Genomic DNA, 18,661 nt, shown 5'->3' with positions numbered 1-18,661 from the left:
TCTTTTTCCTTCGCTATGGTTTTTTTTTCCCACTGGGTTTTTCCAAGCAAGGTTTTAACGAGGCAACTCATGTTGATATGTGGGCATCCAAGGGGGAGTGTTGAAAAGTCTCATGGGCATTGAATGCCCACAGTTCCATTTGTAGAAAACGAAAGCGGAAATTGCATTATGTTGTCAGAAGACGCGTTACAAGTTTCAAAATGCAGTTAATGCATCTGTATGAAGTTGCTCTATAAATAGAGCACTTCATATGCTTTCATGTAACAGAAAAGACGAAAGAAAACTAGAGAAAAATATCAGTAACATCATCTATTCATCTGCCTTTTATTTGTTATCTGCATGTGCTATAGTTTTAGTGTGGCATTTTACATCTACCTTGCACCTACCATTAAAAGGTTATTCTCTCAAACTTTAACCCTTTTATAACATAATAGTCATTTTTCTAAGTTTACAATAATTATAACAAAAAGTTAGTGTACAATTACTAATTTACCCTTAATGGCTAAATAAACTTCCTCTTATCCTCTTAACTGTGAAGAACACTCGTCAGTGACGCCCACCTGCAAGCCTCTGTTTACCCAAATCTCGCAGTTCTTCATCCCTGCTACGTCGCCGACGTTAAGCTTTCTCCCTGGCATGACCACTATGTAGGTTCTGCAAGCTCGATCATTCTGTCTCCCCACCTTCCTCTATTTTTTCTCCAACACAACACAGACACCCCCCCCCCCAAAAAAAAAGAAAAAAACCCCACATGTGGGTTCCAAATGGGCACGTGGCCTATAATATCATCCCTAAAAGTGGCCACAAACACCCCCCCCAAAACAAAACACCACATGCGGGTTCCAAATGGCCACGTGGCCTATAATATTCTATATATACTAAAGCTCAGCGGATTGGCACTGTTCATTAAAAGTGCCGTTCCGGTTTCGTCCCTCATTTTCTTCATGGTTTTTCGGCTTTAGTGGGATTATGCAGTAAATTGTCCATTTTACCCTTCATGATACGTGCTGCGCGTGCGTGGATATCGGCTTATCTAGGGAAGATGCTGGAAGCATCTTCCATTTCTCTATTTCCTCTCCTTTTCTTCTCTCTGCTTTTCCGTCTCTCTTTGTGTTTGTCTGTGTTTCTGTGTGTCTCGCTGTTTTCATCGGGATCCGATCGTTTAGAGGGGTGGTTGGACTGTTTTTTTCCCGCTAATTTCGGTGGAGGAATCGCAACGGTTTGGCTGCTTTGGTTGGTAAGAAAAATTTTCAATTGGTTGTTGTAAAATTCGATTCATGCTAAGTGTTCTCTTTATTTTTTTTGCTGATTTGCATGTGGATCTTTTTTCTGATTTCGTTTTTGGGTGCTGCAAACCTATATCTTCCAATTTTAGGGTTTTGTTGTGGGAGTTTGCAAACGCTTTCTGGATCTGGTTTATAACTTATCTTTAAGCATTTTTTTTAAAATAATTTTTGCGTTTTAACTAAAATTGAAAGATTGCCGACGAATGGATATGGCTACGGTTATATAATTTATCTTTAACCTTTTTTTAATATTTTTTGTGTTTTAATTAAAATTTTAAGCATTTTTTTTAAAATAATTTTTGCGTTTTAACTAAAATTGAAAGATTGCCGACGAATGGATATGGCTACGGTTATATAATTTATCTTTAACCTTTTTTTAATATTTTTTGTGTTTTAATTAAAATTTTAAAATTGTTGAGGAAGGGATATGGCTGCGGTTTAAGGTTTAGACTAATTAATTTTATCGTTGTTCAGGTTTTTTTTGGCAAATTTTTGGGTTTGGTTGTTCTGATTATCTGTGGTTTGATTTTTGTCCGGAATTTAAAAGAAGAAAAATGGCCATGATTAACTTTTGGGTTTTCTTTGTCTATTCTGCATTTTAAAGTTTGAATTATGGATTTTTTTTGTGTTTCGGCATATGCCCTTATTGGAATTGTGTGATTTGAGAATCGTAGAAGTTAGTAGCAATTCAAAACCCGTTAAATGGGATGAGAATTAGAGTGATTTGAAATCGGCGAGCAAGGAATTGCAGGTGGTAGTGATAAGTAATGGTGAGGATAGTATGATGATAACACAAATTCGCTATTTTGCATAGTTGTGAAGATTGTTGTTTTTATTTGTTCTTCATTTTGATTTTTCATTTTTGTATTTTTGAACAGGTGGTGTTTTGGTTTTTCATTCCTTCTCATCACTTCTACAAGAGGTTAGTTTTCTTTTCTTCATTTAAAGAGTGTTTAAAGAAAAGTTGTATGTAATTGATTTTCTGCTATAATATTTTGAAATTCCTTATTTATATATATAACATGGATTGCTCAGGTTAGGTAGCAGAGGATGGAGGTGAGAAATCCAATTTGGAAAGATATGCTGAGAGGTTTACAAAACACCTTTGAAGCTGTGGGTGATGATTGTTCTGTTTAAAAGTAGGAATTTTTTAATTTTTCATGGAATCGATGTTTTGTTATGACAATTTATAATGGATTGCTTGGACAAGTACAGGGTGTTTGGGATTGAAAAGTTGGGAGAGGCCACAGATGGGTTCAGAGAGAGTAGCTTGATTAAGGGGTCTGTGTATAAAGGTTTCATTAATGGAGATTTCTATGCCATCAAGAAGATGAAGTGGAACGCGTGTGAGGAGCTCAAGATCTTATAAAAGGTATTTTCACCTTCTTCTTCTTCTTTTTTCCCTGTGTGTTTGTTTTTTAACTTTTGGGTATTTGGTAAAGCTTTCATCTTTTGCGTAGTACACTATTTGTGGACTTAATTTTGGCTGTTTGATAATTTCCTTTCCAAAATTCTGATTATGTTTATAGTTCTGTCAGTCATTACATTCTTTATAAGTACACTGAATTCACATTGTATTTCAATAAATTTTAAACGCTTTGTCTACACTCTTAAATGTTTTTACTTACAAATGTGTTGATATTTGTAATTACTGAATCAAATGATCACCATTCCATTTAGCAGAAAAAAAAGAGTCCAACATTAATTATTCTTATCATTCACAGATGTGTGTTTCTCAAGCTTTGTTCTATGCAAATTTAAATGTACTTGCCTCACTTCAGGATGATTGGCATTGATCAAATAAGGTGACCAAATTCTTATTATTGGTCATTCAATACCTTTTCTCTTTGCTAAGTTTTTTTTCACCCCTCTTAGAACTTATTAACTTTGATATGCTTCAAGTTATTCCTTGCTATAGAACCCACCTCAACTACTTTCAAAATAATCAGATGCTCTTTTACATAATTATTGAATTTTCGCAAGAAAGTGATTTATTTATTTTTATATTTAGGCAGGCGGACAAAGCAGAAAGTTTTAGAGAAAGTTAGAAAGCGTCAGGTAACAATCGTGAATGTATTTTGGGTTATTCTTCTTTTCATAGGCTCAAAATGCAGTGCTTATTTTGTGGTTGATAATTTTTTTGAAAGGTATTAAGATAGCTTCTTTTGTCAAATTTTCCTTCCTTTTTGGTTAATGGTGGGAATAATACAGGTAAAAAAAAAACTGCATGTTTCAAAGGAAAAAATACACTAGCGCACACTTGGAAATATCTGGAGGTATTGGCAAATTTCACTTTGTATATAAATGCTTCACAATTCATGGAAAACCACATGACTCCTGAAAATGATAGTAGCAAATATGATGTATTGAGACTAATATTTTAATAACACGTTTCTTAGGGTGTAAGAGTTATGCCAGTATGTGTAGTTTACCTTGGGTGTACATTTGTGTTACAATACTTAAAAATAACACCTTATTTCGTGGATGAATTTATTTCTACTCTTCATTTAGGCATTGAACCTAATGCAATCTTAACATATTGATAGACTAGAAGTAGATATCTGTTTTGTATTCTCCACACTTCTGTCTAACTTCTTCTTGAGTGATAGTTTAGTTAATTTCTTATTACTTTCTTGCACGTTACATATGGCTTATATGAAGTAGGAGTCTGGTGATAAGAATTATCGGGTATCTGCAATAATGAGAATGCAAAGTAATAGGTTTGTCATTTTTTATTTATATTAATTTCTTATTGTTTTGTAGATTAATAATTGTGCGACTGATTATATTTTATTGTGTTAATGTATAGCAAAATAGAGTGAGAGTGAAGAATGAATAAGGGTAAGATTTTCAAGCTATCCAAGGGCTTTAGTATAATAAAATGTCTCGACAATTTTACCTTAATTTTTCCTATTTACTTTTAAAAAAAATTTAGCCTCTCAAATCCATTTTGTGCATTAGTTTTAAATTTTTGCTTTAATCTCATTAGTTTGATTCTAATTCAATAAATTTATGTAACATACAGTTTTCTATTAGAAAAATAATTGACCTTTGAATAGAAGATGTAGTCTTGCTTGATATTACTAGACTAGCAGGTCAAAAGATCAACATTTTCCTATCTCTAATTGCTGATTCCTCTCTATTCAACAGAGTAATTCCTTTTTATTTTCAAGCCTTGAATTTTATAAACTATTACATTTTAAAAGTGTAAGTTGATGATTACATCTGTCCATTTCTTGAAAAAAATTAAATTATCAGATGATGTCTCATGATACCAACTCCCCTTACTAGGACATTATGAATCCAGTCGAATGTAACCTTCTCATTCCCTTTTCCCAACATTTAGAATAATTTTTTTTATCATGCATATTACCGTTCTTCATTCTAGATTTGATTCGTTTAGTATTAAAGCTGATGCAAGGATTAATATCTCATTGTACCACTGCAGCTATTACCACAGTTGTCACAATTGCAGAGATGCTCAAAAACAATAGATTTGCTGTTGAGAAAAGTAAGACATCTGCTTTTATTTTCTTCCTTTCAAAATGAAACAATCAAATTAATAAGTGTGGAATATCATGTTTATGACGTCTTACTTATCAAGAAAAAACTTTACATGTGCAATTATTAAAAGATATCTAATTGCGTAACAATTAGTTTTTTGGGCTAGGGTTTTCGAGTTATTTCACGATTCTCTCTCTCTCTCTTCTCTTTATTTTTTTTAATTACATGTAATAGTTTATGGTCAATGTGATTCCGTATCTATTAGATTAATTATATTCTTAGATTACGTAGGAAGAGTAGCAAGTAGCAATGATGATGGTTTTGAAGTCAGTTACTCTTCTTATTACAGACAAAGTCATTGGGATAATAGCCTTGCATATAACATCCTTTCAGAAGCAATCCATATGTCCATATTGGTAAGCATCGTTTTCCTATTTTTCTTTTATTATATATTTTCGAAGTGTAGTATTTTGACCAACAATTTGTTATTACAAGGGAATTAGATTTTTTATACGTAAACAATTTTTTTGAAGTGTTAATTAAAATGGTTAATTGATGGGTATTACTTACACCTATGCATATTCTTGCTTAGTATTTACTATGCACATGCATATTCATGTTATACTAAGTATAATGTTCACTGTCATTCACCTAATCACCGGATATTTAACAATATTTTTTTCTTTCCATTTTTTTCTCGCTGAAGTGTTAAGCAACAAGCAATATAAACTTAATACAAATTTGGTTTTTTCATCGTTAATCTACTCATGCTAGGGATAATTTGAGCTTTTACATTCTTTTGAACATTTTTCATATTTAACTTGCAGGATCAATGTCACTATACACTTTTCTGCAACTGTTTGTTTGTCTTTCTCCCTTCCTTTGTGTAATTTTAGTCAATTGAACCACTCTTTTTAACTTAAGATTGAACTGAACTGCTAAGAACTTAGTTAAATAAAAGTTTACATTGGTTTGATGACATTTAGGTGTTCAGTGTTAAATGCATGATTATTAGGTCCACGACCATTAGATACATGATCTTTCATATGTTTTTACTATAACATATCATAATCCCGCAGCATCGCGCGGGTAGCACTTTCTAGTCATCCCTAAAAGTGGCCACAAACCCCTTTTTATTTTAATTATTCTCCACCCAGCTGGGAAAATTGATCAAAATTCCTCACCCAAAATTATAAGTTAATAAAAGATTGAAAATCTTGGAGACAAAAGGAAGAAGATGATGATGAAGAAGCAAGTACAACAGCTATCCAATCCCAGAAGTGATAATCAGAGATAAAACCCAGATGGAAGATTTTGAAAAACTTGGAAGAGAACCCAATACAACTCAACAATCATTGAATTTAGAAAGGAGAGAAAAAGGCAAAAATGACCGTGTGAAGTGAATGATCACATGCTCATCTTTTCGATCGCAACTTCCCTTCGGAGCTGAATCGGATGGAGATCGGTCGAATAGAGATCAAGTACAACGAGTATTCTGGTGTGTTTAGGAAGAAAGAGGAAGTATTTAGTCATTAAAGGTATATCTTCATATCAACTTTTAAATTATTATAAAATTAAAGTTGTGGTTATAATTCTATATAAGATCTAAATTTTGATTATTTTTCTAAATTTCCTATTTTGATTCCCTCAATATCGAGAATCACTCTTGATTTTATGGGGGGCCACACTATTGTTGATTCACACGCTTGCATAAAACATTTTTTGAATCACGACATGCTACGCTTGACTTACATGTTTTAAATGTATTTATATACGTGAATTGACAAAAGGAAAGTCAAATAATATCGTTTGTTAAAATAATAATAATAATAATAATAATAATCATTTGACAACTAATTTAATCACATTAATATGTGCGTGCGAAAGACATTTTTTATAATCGGCATTACACGTCTCTTAAGATGTTTTGAACTTGTTTAAAAAATAATAATAATAATAATTAATGAACAACTGATTGAATCATATTATTACTAGCATATTGTAAGGTACTAATAAAAAAAATGCACAAAAAAATTAATTATTAAAAAAAACACTGTTAAAATGACGAAATACCCCTACCACATTTGATACATTATTTTGGGTTGCTTTTAAAATTTTGTCTGAGGAGCATTTATGTACAATTATTTTTGGTGAAGCATATGACACCAAAAATCACTGTTCAAAAATCTACCGGCTTTATATATAAGATTAAGAAGTAATCCACAATGGGAATAACTATCATTCCGTCCAATTTCTTTCCGCGTAAGTTAAAATGCCCTTAAACTGTTGATGAAACATAGTAAACAACAAAATTTGGCCTAAAAAGACTATATGTCATAATAAAACGGTGAATTGCACTCGATGCACGGGACAATTCCCTGTTTAATAAAATTGCCAGTTCAAAAAAAAGGATTTGGATTCCATCCGAAATCAATGTGTGGATTGTAGGAATCCTCACGTTCTTGGCTAGAATTATTTTGAATTTATTTATTTAAAATTAAATATAAATAGTAACTAACGAAAATTGATCACATGATGTATGATGAACGGTCACGATATGAGAATCCTTAGAATCTGCGTAAAAAAAATCCGAAGAGAATCTTCATCCTAAAAAACAAGCTTGAATTTTGCCGTTGAATTTACGAATTTCAGTTTAATCTTCGATCCACTACATCGTCCGATCTACGTCAAATATGATTAAACATATAATAGTTTGTCCAAAGAAAAAAGAAAAAAGAAAAAATGATTAAACATCGTTGTTAGTTGACTTGACTCACCGACAGAAAGAAAAGCAGTGAGTCATGATAGTTGGGTCCACGAACATGCTCAGTAAATTATACTGTGGTCATATGTCAGTACATTTTACAAAATGGTGAGAGGTCGTTGCACCAAAGAAAACGTTGAAACCGTGTCAATCACCATCCATTCGCAGAAATTAACTGCTCTTAAACCTACCTAGCTCAGTCATAAATCCTATTCCCTTTTCCTTCTCTCCTCTATATACCCTTCCCCTCTCAGTTTTTTAATTTTCGGGTCAGATCTGGGAGCTGTGGGGTGTCTGAAGGGATGACCAACATGTTTGTTCAGCTGAAATGGTCAACTACTCTGCAAAATTGAATTTGGGCATTAATGAAAAGGTAGGCTTCAAGAGTGGATCACAAAACCTAGTATTTGGGCTTGTGGTCCTGTGGTACCTTCAATTAGAATAAAAAAGCTTTGAGAATAAGGAGAGATTGGAGAAATTTCAAAGGGTAAAATTGGACAGTGCAACAACAGTCCATCTGGTGTATACTCTGAAAGATATAGCTTGTGGATGTACTGTGTCTCTGAAAGAAATGGCAGAAACGGCAGTTGAGGATCTTGTGGTCCACCTGGAACGAAATATGGATCTATCTACTACGGAACAAGGAATCAAGTTAGTGGGTACGGTGTTGGCTCAAAAAACCCTTAACAAATGGGGTGTTCGTAAACGTACATACTCAGAGCCTCATGGAAAGAGCTGGGGGAGATTGAAATCAAACGGGTCAAAGACTACACTTTCATTATAAATGTCCAAGACGAGAGCTGCAGAGAAGATCATGGACCAGGTGCCGTGGGGAGTTATGAAACAAAGTTTCTCTGTAAAAAGATGGTCACAGGAGTTAGCCTTGGAGGAAGTAAACATGGAAGTTGTCTCGTTTTGGATACAAACTAGGGGGCTCCCACCTTATCTTAGTGTAAGTAGCGGTTGATACCTCAAAACCCCTAACAACGGGATGTTGGCTACCGAGGGATAACAATAATGAAACTTGGATTGAGTTCAGATACGAAATACTGCAGGGCTTCTGTTACCGTTGTGGAAGGATTGGCCACGCGAATACAGAGGCTTTGTCACCACACTGATGTCGCCATTGCCAGTGAGCTCAAGCCCAGCAATTCTTGGCCGGGCAGTACGATGGGTTTCCTGAAGCCCACAAATTGCCTACTAAATTGTGGGCCTATGGACCAATCTTTTTCGGGCAAGGATTTAACCCATTTACCTTGGCACCTCATCACCAGTGGACATGCTCCAGTTTCTCTGGTTCATATTTTAACTCAGTTGTGATGACGCTGAGATAAGGCAGAAGGGTAGCCTGGCAACAGTTAATACCAACACATTCATACTAGTTTACATTTCTCTCACAAGCTGACATACACCCGCCAACTGTAGAAAAATATATTTGATTGGAATAATACTTTTATCGATACGGAAATACAATATATACAATTACATTTCTTGTACAACAAGAATTCCTCCTACAGGTCAGGAGTAATGAATCTATTGTACCTCTGTGAAATAAAGCACTGGGCTTCCCGTCAAATTTTCGCAACTGGACGAATTTCATTTCTTTCTTGGAGAAAGCAATGGGTTTGTTAACCCTCAGCGCACCTTCAACTGAAATATTCACCAACTCTAGCTTGCCATGCTCCAGAAAAGGCTTGTGAGGGCTTGTAGAGTTGTTGCAATCAATTCAAAGAGATATAAGAAATTTTAAAAATTTAGTAAAATGTTAAAGAGATAGAGATATTTACAAACCTTAATATTGTTGTGAGCCGGAAATTGGAAGGACAAAATATATGAAACTTCAAGAAGCGGAAGAGGAAAAACTCAAAGTTTATTATTCTTCAGTTAGCAATGTAAAAGAATATTTTTTGATAAAACTAAATAGACTTTAGGTTTTGATTTTAAGAGTTATTGAATTGTTTATAAAACAAGGTGTTAAATTTAGTTCTAGGATGGGTGTTGTTGGGATTGAAAATAAAAATAGAGCTCTTATTATCTATTCTAAAGTTGAGAAGCCATTGGTTGTAGCTTAGCTACAGTCAAACTATTGCCCTTTGATTTTGCTTTATTTACATAATGCTACCATCAAATATGTGTTGGGCTGGGGTTTGGGCTCCCCCTTTCTGTTCACGAGCTTTGTGTTGGTTTTAACTAAGAAGCCCGGCCCTCAGTTAGGCCCTCAATGATTTAATTACAGTTTTGCCCATCAAAGATTACAATTCGATGGTGGGGATGGTGTATTAGGAAGGGCAATTTTGTCCTCTTGGTTTTGAGCGAATTAGGGGGTAGCTGGGTAGGTTTTCATTTGTTGTCGTTCAATGAGGGTTTTGGGGATGGAGGTTCTAAGATAGATAGATAGATAGATAGAGAGAGAGAGAGAGAGAAAGAAAGTGTGTGTGTGACAGCCCGTCCTGGACATTTCGTACTGTAGGGGGAAATGACGGTTTTGCCCCTAGTATGTTTGTTTCGTTGTGTGGTTGTTTTTGGGTTTTGTTTGGCTGATTTTGGACCACACACACACTCCCACACTCCCTCACCCCTTCCCTGTCCCGTATCACTGTCCCTTTCCCTCTCTCTCCCCCTTTCCTATCTCCATATGTACGGATAACACCAAAACAAGTCAAAATCGTGGTAGATCGAGGAAACAAATTACATATTTGTGCTCGTGAGGTCCTTAGGAGTTCAACCATACCCATTTCAGGTAAGGATACCTTCGTTTTCACGTCGAACTCGGGATCCCCGATTTTGGTCATTGTTCATGCACACGTTAATTCTTGTGTTTTTGGGAATTTCAAGCTTGTAGGAAGCTTGGTGAGGTCCTTAGGAGGCTCAGGGTGGTTCGTTTGAAGGTTTTGGACGTCGAGATCGTGAGTTGCAGGTTTGGCCGGAGTTGGTGGTGTTTTCCCGGCGAGATTCTGTGGGTTTTGGTGCTTGAAAGTGGTATGGATTTGTTCCTTTTGTTGTAAGCTTTATTTTGGTACCAATTTTGTGAAATTTGGTTGAAAAACAAAGAAGATACAAGGTTTTGAAAATTTCCCGATTTTCCAGCGCCGGAGTTTGGCCGGAAAAGACGACGGAATATTCCTAACGGCGTTAACGGAATCCGTCAAAGTTAACGGAATATTCCTAACGGCGTTAACTGACGCCGTTAGTGTGCCAGGCACGTGCCTACGCGTGAGAGGCGCGTGTGGCCGTGCCTTGGCCGGCGCGTGCGGCGTCGGAAAATTTTTCTAAAAATATGAGGTTGAGTAGATCACGTTGGTGTATTCATACACCCCATTTGAGCATTGTATGAAAAGTTATTTCGTAATGTTGGTTATGTGCTTTAAAATTAACGCATTTATAGTTGCTTCACATATAGGTGAGACCTATCCCGAGGACGAGCGCGGTCACTTGAGGCAAGGGGGTTACGACCCTTCTACATACCAATGAGTGGGCTTTTGGTTTTCCGTATATACCTATATACTTATGTTCTTCCCAGAAAGTGAAATGAAATGTTTATACGTTTATATGCCATGCATATTGTTTGCCATTTATTTATGCATTATTAGTTGCATATGTATATGTGTGTTGGTGTTGCGGACGCACATGTAAGTGCCAAGTAAGTTATGGTTTATGTTTATGTTCAGTAGTGATTTGAGATGCATAGAGAGCTCATAACCTGCACCCCCGGTGTTAGTGCTCCTGCCCAGAGTTGGGCACAGTCTTCACGTGATGTTCACCTCCCGCACCACACGCTCATCTTGGATCCAAGTTAGGTGCACAGTCCTGTCGTACAGACCACTTTAGGTGGTTCCGACTCGTAAGTGACCCGCGATTATTCGCCCAGTCTTCACGTGATCGTAGCACTTGAGAGTACTTATTATACACCCATTTCTGTCGTACAGACCACTTTAGGTGGTTCCGACTCGTGTGCAGGTATAGTTAGTGAGATGGAGATTTGAGCTCTAGATTCAGCCGTACAGGTCACGTTAGGTGACTCCGGCTGACAGATTACATGGCATTGTTTTGGGGTTACCTGAGTACTTGCATTTTATTTCGAGACATTCGGCATGGCATATTTCTGAGCATGACTTATATATATGTATATATTCTATTTTCTGGGAAGTATACAGATTTTACGGCGAGGGGTTAGAACTTTGTTTATGAAATGGTTTTTGAAAAGCTTTGTTTTTGCCCACTTAAGTTTTCTGTTTTGCGCCCCTCTAGGTTTTAGTTTGGCTAGCGCTTTTGGTGGCTCCCCAGAGGATTTTCCCGGCATATCTGACAGATTACCACCAGTGTAGGACCACCTTTGGGTGTGTTTATTTAGTGTTGTTTCTCCCGGACTGCACTATGTCTTCCGTGCTCTGAACTTTGTTTATTTAGTGTGTGTGTGTGTGTGTGTAACACCCTAACCCGAAATTTTTATTTCGGAACTAATTTCGGTGATAGGCTAAAATTAAACTCTTGTTTAACTAACTACCGTTAATCACAATTCTTTATTTAAATTTCTTAGTCACTCAAAAAATCTATAACCAAAATTTACTTACCAAAACACATAACCAAAATATACATTCAAAACACATAACCAAAATCTCTTCTTCAATCAAATTCCCAACAAAAGATTAACCTCAATTATTTAATGCTGCATCTAACCCTTGTTAGACTGCCTACGTACCCTTGATCAGGATCAAGCCCTTCGTAGTTCACCATTCATTCTTTTATCCATTTCCGAAAATATTCTAGTAATGGAAATATTCAACATTAGCTTTCACAATGGAATCACCTCAAATGGGTACCAAATACGGATTTAAAATATCAAAATTTGCATGTATCCAATTATATCAAGAAATACAATAAAATACGTCCTCGTAAAATTACATTTAGTCAACTAGGGGCATTTTCGTCTTTTTCACTTATCGATAAATTTTTCGATGTAAATTATAATAAATCCCGGAAACAAAATTCTAAAATTTCTCTAGTCAAATTTTCATAACCATTAATCTATTTATTCTCGATTCACTCCACATATTCATATATTTTTAATTTTCAGGGTATTACGAGTTGAGAGGGAGAGAGGGAGAGAGGGAGAGAGAGAGAGAGAGAGAGAGAGAGAGAGAGAGAGAGATGGAAAGAGAGCGAGGGGGAGGGGTAGGGGTCTCGGCACTGTTGCTACAGATGGATTTCACAAGTGGGAGAGTGGGGATGGTCAGAGAAAACCATATGCATCGTTAGGATTTCAAGGAGAGGGGTAGGGGTCATGAACAGAGGCAACTGAGGGCGGTGTGTGCCAAATCTTGCGCTACATGCCTGGATTTCCAAAGATAAGTTCGTTTTTTAATTGGATTCTTTAATGTTAGCTTAGATTTTCGAATTTTTTAGTATGTTAGTTCAAGTTTTAGGGGATTCATCTCTTTATTTATTCCCCTTATATGTTTCATTTTCTCTCATTTTGGGGATTCATCTCTTTGTTCTATCTATTTGTTCTTTGTTTTAAGGTCAGTTACCTTTTTTTTTTTTGGGGCCGGGGGGGGGGGAGGGTTTGCCTCTTTCAGGTCGGTGTGTGATAAATCTCCAATCCCTTCTATGCGATTTCTCCAATTTGAATCTTGGATGGTTCCTCAAGGAGAGCAGATTTGTGGGTTTTTGGTTTTTAGGGTTTCATGTTTTGGAAATTTTCTTTCTTTTTTGGGTATAAATCTCGGGATTTTGGGGGGTTTTACAGTAGTGGGTTTTTGGAAATTCAAATTCTTGCATTCCCAAATCCATGTAAAACCCTTCAGTTTTGTTTTGTTTTACCTTTTGAGGTATGATTTTATAGAAATTAACAATTGGAATTAACTTTGGTAATCTTGATTTTGGTTTGGTTCAGCTAAGGTTTAGATGAGTCCACCTGCTATGGTGAAGATGGAAGATGCTAAATTTTGCTTGATGGAAGTAAATTTTGCTCAATTTTACTTATTTGTTATTGTGAATTTAATACATATGTAGTTGCCATGTTTGGCTTTGGGATTTTGATTTGGGGTTTGTTTGGATATGGGGAATTACCGTTGATAGATAGCATTCAAGCAAGATGCATATATCTATTATACGAAAAGGAACAAATAGATATTAGGAGGGAACAAATAGATATAATGCGACAAATAGATAGTTCAGTAAAATACAAAAGGAAAATCCTTCTCTTTTGTCTATTATACGAAAAATCTAAATAAGAGATGGCAGAAGAGGACTATGAAAAGAAAAATGTGCATATGAGTTATTGCACTCTTCTTTCAATCCCGCAGCATCCCACGGGCATTCATTGCTAGTTTTAACCATTGGTGAATACAATTTAAGAGTTTTATTGTAAATTAGAAGAAGTATAATACTAAGTTTATCAATACATATATATTTAATCCTAAATTATTTAGAGAGGGTGAAAGAGTGAGGGTAGGCCTAGGCCTATGGTGGCCTTATAGTGGCTCCACCCTTGACTATCTACCCCAAATGAAGCTAAAGAATCAGCAATCTGATTTCATTCTTGATAAACGATTTCAGCACACCATTTGTTTTTTCTGCACTCTTGTTCATTTTTGTTTTTTGATTTATTTAATTAGAAAGCCAAAAATAAACATAGGTGTATTAGAATCATATTGATCATCGCCAACAAAATGACCATGTCATCAAGGAAAAATGAAAGGTGAGCATAATAACATCAGTACTAATAGCAAGTCTTGTTATTTCTGAGCTTCATATTACTTATTAGTCAGTAGCATATAAAAATTATAATATACAGTATCCCATAATATTATTTAAATGGCAAAAAGACATGAATATAGATCACCAAGACCTGAAAATATATAACTGTGGAAGTTCAAGTAAGATGAAATTGGACCACAATTGGAAAAGCATCCTCATACCGCCAAAGAGGAATGTTTCATTTTGGACAAATTAAACCACTGAATAATTTGGTCGAGCAACACAAGTTTTTTCTTAAATTTTGGATAGCCTCCAATTCGGTTGTGACCTCTCTCATTGTAGGACGATTCCTCCCATTCAAATTTAAGCATCTGCTCGCAAGATTAGCAACGACTCTGATCTCTGTTTCAGAGCCGTCCTTCATTATTCGAGCATCAACAATGTCAAGTAAACGATCTTCGTGCATCAAGGTAATGAAATATGTGGCGAGACTTATGTAGTCCTCTTCTCGTTGTGACCTTGAAATTGAACAAACTGGTTTTCTACCAGTCAAGAGCTCAGCAAGAACAACTCCAAAGCTATACACATCACTTTTCTCCGTAAATCGGTTTGATTGGAAGTATTCCGGGTCCAAGTAACCAAACGTACCATTAACAAGTGTTGTCAAATGAGTATGGTCAATGGAAATTGATCGTGACGTTCCAAAATCGGCAACTTTTGCTCTGCATTTTTCATCCAAGAGTATGTTGTTAGATTTGATGTCTCTATGGAAAATGGGAAAGGAAGCTGCACTATGTAAGTAGGAAAGGGCTCCTGCAACCTCTGTTGCAACTCGTAAGCGCATTTTCCATGGAAACTGACAATCCTCAACATTCCCTTGGATATACTGAGAAAGGGTTCCATTAGGTATGAATTCATAAACCAAAATAGGAACTTCAGTCTCTAAACAACATCCCAATAGTTTAACCACATTTCTGTGGTTAATTTGTGAAAGAAGTACAACCTCGTTGATGAATTCTGAAAGTTTGCCTTCGCCCACTACTTCGGACTTTTTTACAGCAACGATTCTTCCATTTGTCAACATTCCTTTGTAAACAGTACCTTGACCTCCATGGCCAAGAATTCGATTAATGTTAAAATTATCAGTGGACATCTCTAACTCCTTCGATTTGAACAGCTTGATCTTTTCAACCTTAAATTTTTCACCTGATGATAATTTTTGTTCCAACAACAAACCACCATTACGTTTGAAAAACATTTCCTTCCGTTTTTTTTTTCTCCTTTTCTTTATTACTTTGTATACGTACCATGAACCAACAACTATTAGCAGTATTCCGACACTCGTTACAAGGCCTGCATATAAAAGTACACATACTTGAAATTATAAATAGATAACAAAACAAAAACTATTCATATAATATTGCTGCCAGACATAGACAGTTGAGACTCACTTAGGAATGAGTTCCATCTGTTTTTAATATAGCCTCATTAAAATCGAACGAACACCTAACAGATAGAATCGGTCTTGACGTCTATTTTTAAGATTTGTTGAGAAGTTAGAGTTTTCACATCTAGACCAAGGTTTAGCCAAGTTAGTTAGAGCCTAAAGCAGTAAGTCATCCCTCTTTGCAGTTTGCACCCAAGTTTGAATCTCTCTCTTATAGTTAAGATTTTGACCAAAAAAAAGTTTATTCAACTGTGATGAGTATAGGAGCATACCTAGAAGTACGATTTTTTTAGGCCATTTGCTTTTGTCATCTCTTGAGTAGTAGCATGATGCACCTTCTGTACCATAATAATCGCATACAACGCCAGTTGTATTTGAGTAGCATGTATGACCCCCAAAAGTATTCTTGCATATAACACAGCCACCCAAACTCCATGCACCAATATCAGGACACGGATTAGAACCATTGCATTCATCTATATCTGAAATAAAATATCAGAATAACAAAAAATGAAATGATCGTGGTGAAAAGAATATTTGTAAAAACAAACAAAGCCTTTTATAATATATAGTACATAACTTCATTGGTCTATTCTTTTCAATTTTTTCCGTTTAATTTTGAGCAGAGAAGAAAAAAGGAACTAAAAAAAAAAAATCAAGAAATTGACTTGTGCATGCATGCGTATAAGAAGATTGCTTTGAAATGGAAGAGGTTCAATTACCTTGACAAGGTTGGAGAAGATAGGGATTCCCTTCAAACCCACCCGGACAAAAACATATAATTTTTGACTGCTTGTATGCGTAAGAAGTGATATCTATCATGCAAAAGGGTGTGGAATCAAACTTTCGCATTTGGGGAGATCCGTTTAGAAGGGGATCGAATTCTGGGACGAACTCCTTGTATAATTTGACCAATGAACTTGTCATGTCATCCAAGCTTATGCTCCATTCTAACACCACTGGAACGCTGTCCATATCCTTGACGTCTCTAAAATTTGATAAATTATGATAAAACCAGTCTTGCTGGACAAGGAATGCGTAATTATCAGCCGATACTCCTCCCTTTCCATTGATAGTGCTTTCTTCGGATTCAGGTTTTATATCGGCATCAATCACACTGAGATTCCCGGGAAGCGCAATCTGGCAACAGTTAATACCAATACATCCATGGTTGTCTTCAGGCCCAGCACTCGCATCACAAGCTGACATACATCCACCAATAACACGCTGGTCCGGGTATGACTTTACAAAGACAAACAAGCCACAACTGACTGCAGTGAATTGATTGTGTTCCTGAGAGTACAAGAAAGGGCTTCCTGTAAAATTTGGCAATTGGGGGACCATTGTTCTGTTGAAGAACCTAACAGGATGCTCAACTCGAAGCGTGCCTTCAACTGAAATATCCAGCACCTCTATCGTGGTGTTCTTCAAGAAAGGCTTGGGACCGCTGGTAGAGTTCTTGCAGTCTATTTCAAACCAATCGTACAAGTAACAATTGATGCTAGGTCCAATCCCAAAAGGGTATGGGATGCTAACATTTCCGCAATGAGATTCGCAGTCAGACTTTAATACCGGTGTAACTTTATCTGACGATGATGCTGCCACTATGCTGATGGGCCATAGCAGCGAAATTATGATCACACGAAGAAATAAATGCATATTGCACTCATGAATGGGGTCTTCTACCTTGTTTTCTTTCCCTTAGTTTCTTATTTTTGCTAAATACGTAGTATATATGGAACTTTCTTTCTGAGAATTAAGGTTGTCTCGCAACCTCTACAATTGGACTGGTCAATCCGTTGCTTCCTGATGTGCGGGTTTGTTCTTTAGCTTCTTGTAATTGTGGTCGCTGGCTTGTTTTTTCGTGTGTTTGTTTTTTAGCTTCTTGTTCTTCTTTTGGCTCTTTCTTGTTCGATTCTCTCCTCCTTCTGAACCCCCGTTGCCGTTTTTTTGTCTTTTATATGATGGCAATGAAGAGAATGAATCAAACAGAAAGAAGAGATTTGCATGGGTTTATAAGAAATTAGGTTATAATATTGTTGATTTTATGGTAAAACCTCAACTTTATCCTCGTTTATCATGTCCACACCGGGGACGATGGATCACTTTGAGGAGAAATTACGGCAAACAGCGGGTCAAGTCCCTCCTGTACCCCCTTACCACATTAAGGCGGATAGCAGCATGTTTGACTTTAAAATCTGTCATTTGTGAGGGTGTATGTTGAGAATGAATCCCACATTGATAAAAGAAGAGACATTGCATTGCATGAGTTTATAACTAAGTTGGACAACATCTCATATAGTCAACTTGTTTTATATTGTAAACTTTGTTCAAGAGGAGAAATTATAATTTGAAAACCCAATGGATTAATCATATTGGTGTACTAATTTGAAAACCCAATGAATATAACAACGAATTCGAAATCCCAATCCATTATCATCTTGGTGGTGTCGTTTCTGCAATTTTTGAGTACCTTTGGTGGCAGCGATGTTAGTAAAACGACGTCTCTTACAGATTTCTGAGTACCCTTCAGTGCGTTTTGATAAGGAAAACACTTAATTGGGTGAATTTACTGGTTTTATGCAGTTTATGAAGAATCGGTGAGAGAAGAACATGTGTTCATGATATTGGATGAATCCTAAACTCTCTTAAGAATTAGTCTTAGTTGAAATTTGTATAGGGAAAGAGGGGAAGAGATAAGGAAGGCAGCTGATATGGCCACCAGCGGCTTGAAGTCGGGTTGGAGCCGTGGAGGCAGAGGACTGGGATGAGGACTTGTCGGCAACGGAGGGTTGAAGCTGGGTTTTTTTTTTTCTTTTTTTTTTTCAGGTATTTAATTTATTTTTAATTTCTTAAAATAAATTTCAAGTCCAGCTGTGATAAAATAGTACACACGTCAAATTTTCAATGGAAGTACCACAGATGACGCGGTAAAACGATACTACCTTAATAATTTCTCGT

At 36.1% G+C, this 18,661-nt stretch overlaps 1 protein-coding gene and 1 long non-coding RNA gene across 2 annotated transcripts; one reads left to right on the top strand and one right to left on the bottom strand.

The window, feature by feature from the left end:
• Nucleotides 1–1,028: 1,028 nt before the first annotated feature.
• On the top strand, nt 1,029–5,888 carry LOC137740798 (uncharacterized). Its single transcript, XR_011069174.1, has 9 exons — nt 1,029–1,237; nt 2,165–2,208; nt 2,322–2,425; nt 2,502–2,658; nt 3,298–3,344; nt 4,096–4,127; nt 4,735–4,797; nt 5,140–5,206; nt 5,618–5,888. It is a non-coding gene; the product is annotated as an uncharacterized lncRNA (long non-coding RNA).
• A 4,886-nt stretch (nt 5,889–10,774) lies between these two features.
• LOC137740485 (wall-associated receptor kinase-like 6) lies at nt 10,775–17,359 on the bottom strand (the record flags this gene model as incomplete). Its single annotated transcript, XM_068480343.1, has 5 exons — nt 16,423–17,359; nt 16,036–16,182; nt 14,537–15,606; nt 14,136–14,161; nt 10,775–10,790 (listed from the first exon to the last, which is right to left on the bottom strand). Coding segments are annotated over exons 1-5 (2,196 nt in total), but the record flags the coding sequence as incomplete, so codon positions are not given.
• Between the last annotated feature and the right edge of the window lie 1,302 nt (nt 17,360–18,661).

The sequence above is a fragment of the Pyrus communis genome, chromosome 7 (genome assembly GCF_963583255.1).
Source record: "Pyrus communis chromosome 7, drPyrComm1.1, whole genome shotgun sequence".
NCBI classification, from domain to species: domain Eukaryota; kingdom Viridiplantae; phylum Streptophyta; class Magnoliopsida; order Rosales; family Rosaceae; genus Pyrus; species Pyrus communis.
The sequence above is the reverse complement of the archived record's forward strand: the minus strand, read 5'-3'. Positions and strand labels throughout refer to the sequence as shown.